The sequence below is a fragment of the Asparagus officinalis genome, unplaced genomic scaffold (genome assembly GCF_001876935.1).
Source record: "Asparagus officinalis unplaced genomic scaffold, Aspof.V1 AsparagusV1_Un1105, whole genome shotgun sequence".
Lineage (NCBI taxonomy): Eukaryota > Viridiplantae > Streptophyta > Magnoliopsida > Asparagales > Asparagaceae > Asparagus > Asparagus officinalis.
Window position 1 is genome coordinate 5,373 of NW_017973364.1, and position 5,111 is coordinate 10,483.

General features: G+C 44.4%; 1 protein-coding gene across 2 annotated transcripts; it reads right to left on the minus strand.

Moving 5' to 3' along the window:
* Positions 1–352: 352 nt before the first annotated feature.
* LOC109828348 lies at positions 353–2,351 on the minus strand. 2 transcript variants are annotated; one of them, XM_020395370.1, is made up of 4 exons: positions 2,019–2,351; positions 1,425–1,946; positions 1,165–1,347; positions 353–1,096 (listed from the first exon to the last, which is right to left on the minus strand). In XM_020395370.1, exons 2-4 carry the CDS (start codon positions 1,534–1,536, stop codon positions 354–356), a joined length of 1,038 nt encoding a protein of 345 aa, XP_020250959.1. In that variant the 5' UTR covers positions 1,537–1,946; positions 2,019–2,351; the 3' UTR covers position 353. The 2 variants fall into 2 exon arrangements, with proteins under 2 accessions (XP_020250959.1, XP_020250958.1); XM_020395369.1 differs by having other exon boundaries at positions 1,425–2,351.
* Between the last annotated feature and the right edge of the window lie 2,760 nt (positions 2,352–5,111).

Sequence of the window (5,111 nt, forward strand, 5' to 3'; positions counted from 1 at the left end):
CTATCCCTTATTAGAGATAAGCCTACATCTAACACATGTAGCCTACATATTCAACAGTGTAGTTCAAAGTCTAAAAGAGTTTAATTCTTTTAGCGCAACGTTATATGTGAAACGGACTTAGATAATTCACATACTAGCCCGATTCAAACGGTAATCGGTAAAGGTATATCAAATCCGTTGATGGCTGAGGATTTGCCAAAAATCCTATAAGTATTATGGTTATTTATTCTAAACAAGAATGAGTAATCATAATAAAACCTCAATGAGCAAAAAGATTCAATATAATGAGCAAAAAGGTTCATTATGTTGACCAAGAATTTTCAAACAAAGCTACAAAAATATATGTCCTCCAATTACAAAAGTTTATACTGACTAATCTGATTTTCAAGTTTTGACAGCTCTAACGCACGAGCCTGTTCAAGCTCAGCTGCCAATTTGATTTTAAAGGCTTCTTCGTCAACGTTGTGAAGCGCGGCGACCTCTTGTTCCTTTTCAGCAATCATTTGGTCTTGAAGGTTCAGTTGCTGTAATAAGTTGCCTTCAGTGTGAATTTCCCGCTTCAACTCGGACTCCAAGACATCATGAGCATCCTTGGCCATTGCAAGTTCCTCCTCTAAGCGAGCTATTTCTGCTCGACTCGATTCTAAATCCCGACGTAGGTTAACCTGGGCTTGTATTCTCTTGCCAACATTCATCCTAAGTTGATCGCTGTGGGCTCTTAGCTGTTGGAGCTCGAGATTAGCTGATGTTTGGGAATCACGCAACGCTTGTAGCTTGGAGTCCATGCGAGAAGCAATGTAGGAAGGTACGCTTTCAGTGCGAAGACCCCTCAGAAGGTCAACATGTTGCTTCAAGTCAACCATGTAGGCGTTGATCGAATCGGCTAAATCATTATATCCTTCATCACGGATCCCTGATATATAGCGGTCAAGAGGTTTCTTAAAACTCTCAAATCGCGATCCTTTGGAGAGAATACGATCAACCATAGAATTCAAAAAGGAGATGAAGCCGTCGAGATCAGAGCAAATGCCGGCTTTATCCGGATCCTCGTCTGCTAACAAAGCTCGGATGCGATCTGATAATGATGATGAAGGAACTGCGATGAAGGCAAATAGGTCAGTACAGGACATATATATACATACAAAACAACAAACTAAGACATACCAAGTTCGATGGAAGAACCTTCAGCATGACTTAGTTCACCCGAGGATGGTAACCTGATTTCCGGAACAACCAAGGTTGATTCAGGAATGGTAGCTGTTGATGCACCCGCTACATCAGAGGCTTTTTCAATTAAAGCTTCAGAAGACGGCGGGTCCAAGCTAAGAGGCTCTTTAAGAGTTGATTCTACAAACGAAGGAGTTACAATGAGCATAATGAGATGTTAACCCAAAATTTGAAACAAAATTATGGGTAAAATGTACCAGCAATAGGCATAACATCAGCCGACGTACCAACGCCTTCAGTTGGTCTCGCTTTTGTTGCGACCGGACTAATCTGGGGAGTGACAGTGACTTCTATCATCATAGGGTCCATAGGAGTAGAAGGTTGAGGCTCAAGAACTGATGATTGCAAATCAACCTCAGTTCCTGCCCATGGCACGAGTTCGCTACCCTCTGGCCGATCAGACGTTCCAGTAATTATAGTAGTATCAGCTCCAGCAGTTGGTCCTATAATTCAGACACTTATATGATTAATCAAGTCAAAATATATACGTATATATATATGTGGAGTTCACAGAACCAAAGTCTTACTCTCAGAAGGACCGGCTTCCGTTGAACCAATTCCAACATCTGAGCCGATAGTTGCATCAGAGGCTTTCTCTAACAGAGAATCAAGGATTTGTTGATGGTCGTCCTCTGAGATATTAAAGTCGAAATTATTAAAATCATCGACTTTGGTGGCATGGGTAGCTTCTCCTTCAATAGGCTCGTGCATCGGGATGTCTAAAGAACATGAGGAACCATAAATAACATGTAAATTTAGACGAATCTGCCCAAGACAAAGATCGATTTTACCTTCATTGGTCGGGGCTGATTCGAGAGCTCCACTACTGGTACCTGCTTCTTTTAATTTGACTAAAAGGAGAGAAAGCGCACAGGTCATTAGAGGAGGCACACGGTCCGACTCATTCATTTCTCGGATTTCTCTTCCGAGAGGAGAAAGATCAGTACCTGTGTCCGCAGCTGATGGATCAACGTCAGGAGTGGGTGGAACATCAGCCGATCCTTCCTTCAGAGCATCATGCATTTGTTGGACGAAGCTTGTTTCCTCAATTTCCATACCTCCGGGAGAAGCAGCATCAGCTGGCAATTCTCCTTCCTCTCGACTCCCTGCAGAAGTTGAACATGAAATAAGTTTGAACGTCAAAAAGTGTAAAAGCTATAAAAACAAATCGTTACCTTGCTCATCAGAAGAAGCACTACGACCAGACGCCTCTTCTACAGCAGGAAGATGAACGCGCGGTTTAGAAACAGCTTTCTTCTGTTTCTTCAGAGGGCGTGCACCAGAACCTTCATGACGATGTTTGGTGCGTAACTCAGCTCGGGGAGAAACTTGAGTTTGAGCTTGAGTAGAAGTTCGAGATATTTGCCGACGAATGAGAGGCACCATATCCTCTTCATCCTCTTCGTCGCAACTAAGAACTTCTACCGTCATCCGGTTAGGATGTTCCATGACGACTCTTTCCTTACGTTTCTTTGGAGCAGCTTGTGGTTGGGTCGGAGCGACAGAAGGCCTTACAAGTCCTCTATCAAAGAATGAATCGGGAAGGCCAGATACTTCCTCAGAACTTGATTCATTCTCGTCTTCCCCTTCTGAAGTTTCGGTTGCTTCACTATCAAACTCCTCTTCACTATCAACTGGGAGAGCCGGTTCCTTTCCTTTCCTTGATGATTCAGCAGCCTCTTTTCCTCGAGGCGACATCACAGCTTCACGAGGCGGTTCTGTTGCTTGTCGTGGAGCTATTTCCTCCTCTGAGTCTGATATCCTCCTACGTCGAGTGGCAATATTGGTGGCTATCAGCCATTTGCAGAAGAGAAAGGTCATCCTTAGGGGCGGCGCCTCTAAAGGAAGATCAAATTCAACATTTGTGCAGCCAGCAATGCTCCAGAACCAAGCCCTCGCACCATCGATAAGTCCACCTCGAAAGCTAAGGTGGCGGTTTGGATTGCCGACATATATCTGATCATACCCGAATTGACGGGCGAATCGACATGGGAGATAGGGTTCAATGTGGCAAACATCCCTTACTCTGAAGAACAGATATCCAGGTCGAATATTCATCAACCATCTGAAGCACCCGACATCCAAGATAGTGCGATTCTGCCTTGGGTCTTCAGCATCTACTAAAGTAGTATTGTAGGTACCGGAGAATTGAGGGAAGCAGGGGAAGAATTCCCAACACTTGTGAATTTTAAACTGCCTCGTTATGTCGGGTTCTTGATGCCTGATCCATTTGCAATTCTCGAGATTCTGCAACAGAGGGATGCTAGAATTTGCCGTCTCAGGAGCTTCCATTAAATCTGGTCGATGAAGTACTAACCAGGTCATCAGATAAGTATAAGGTAGCTCCAGCTTCGGAACGGACAGACTGGCAGAGGGTTTCTTTTTCTCCTGAGTAAACACGGAGATTAATTGCCGTAATCCACTATGAATATCGGCCACCATAGCGGGAAGCAAAGATAATTTGCGACCTGTAACTAGCTGGACGGCCGGATACAACACTTCCATTGGCATCGCATCTGCGGACTGATGAGGAACTACACATCTCTTTAACCATAAGGCTAGAAAACCCGCCAGCAGAGCAGTAGGGCTAATCGGAACACCAGCTTGCCACAGATAAGAGCGGAACTTAGTGCCGTGCAAAAATCCATCTTCTGAGCGCGAAGTATAAGATTGCGCGTTGGTTTTCTCTAACAGACGGTTAATTTCATCCGTACTCAAAGGAGACAATCCGCACACATCTGCCGAACGGACATCCAGGTTCTTGAAGAGGTAGTCAGCGAATTGTTTTAAGCTGACCTGAGGAGATTTCTTTCTGGCTTTGGGCTCCATCTCGGCCATGGCTATATGATAATGGCAAGTCAATTCCCATAAAGTATCATGAGTCACAGTTGAGCTATCTTTCATCTTGTTCAGCTGATTGCTAGTTGGAAAGAACTCTTGATAGGGAACATCGCCCATAGGCAAACCAGACACCTGCATCATTTCATGCAGTGGTAATCCGAGTTCCCCGTTCTTGGTAAAGAATGTATTAGTGTCCGGGTTATAGATCTCGAACAAGCAGAGGAAATGACCTACACTACTCTGTAGGCCATGCATGGTGGCACGAATCGGGACATCTAACCCTAATTCTGCTAACTCTCGCCCAAAGCGGTTTAACACATATCGGGTCATCCTGGTCCACCACCATTTGTCCCCAGAATAATGGACCCATCCATAGCATCTAAAAGTCTCTTTGGGTAATCTTTTGCCCGCTGCCGCTAACCGGTTCTTCACGGTGTTGGCTTGCACTATCTTTTCATTCTGAGGTATATTATCTTGTCCCAAGATACCCGGATGAAGCCCCCGCACATGAGCTCTTTCACTGGAGCCTGGGTTGGCTTCCTTCCCAATAAAACCACAATGAATACGCTCGTGATTTTCAGTCAACTTCCAGAACATCTCACGTCCAACTGATAGATTCCTGAACATTAATAGTGAGTGATCCCGGGGGATAAAAGGCAGATATAAGAATGAGGACCCATTCTGGTGCAACCATTGCGCAGGCTGGCAGAAAGCAATCTTCGGATCTTTTACCGAGTCACCAAATAAGAAATCTGGCTTCCTTATGCATTGATTCGAGTCTTGCTCCGAGATCAAGGGCGCATCTGTGATTAATCGTCGTAGAACACGACAACTACCTCGCTGGATTAATTCTCTATCACTTCCACTATAATCAGATTTAAACTGGGGAGAGGATTCAATTAACGGGATCCCCTCGTAATAAGAGTGGGTCACGCTACTCCGGCCAGTAATCACATCAGCAGTAAATGTGGTAGAAGGAAATCGGACTGATAAAAGAGGCATACACATAAATTGTGTAAGTGTCATCCTAAAATTTTAGAGAA

Bases quoted from the DNA above. Each gene is read 5' to 3' on its own strand.
- LOC109828348 (XM_020395370.1), bottom strand. From the start codon at position 1,536: ATGGACCCTATGATGATAGAAGTCACTGTCACTCCCCAGATTAGTCCG. The intron at 1,348-1,424 runs GTACATTTTACC...CTTCGTTTGTAG, and splicing joins TGATGTTATGCCTATTGCTG to AATCAACTCTTAAAGAGCCT. The intron at 1,097-1,164 runs GTATGTCTTAGT...CCTTCATCGCAG, and splicing joins AGGTTCTTCCATCGAACTTG to TTCCTTCATCATCATTATCA.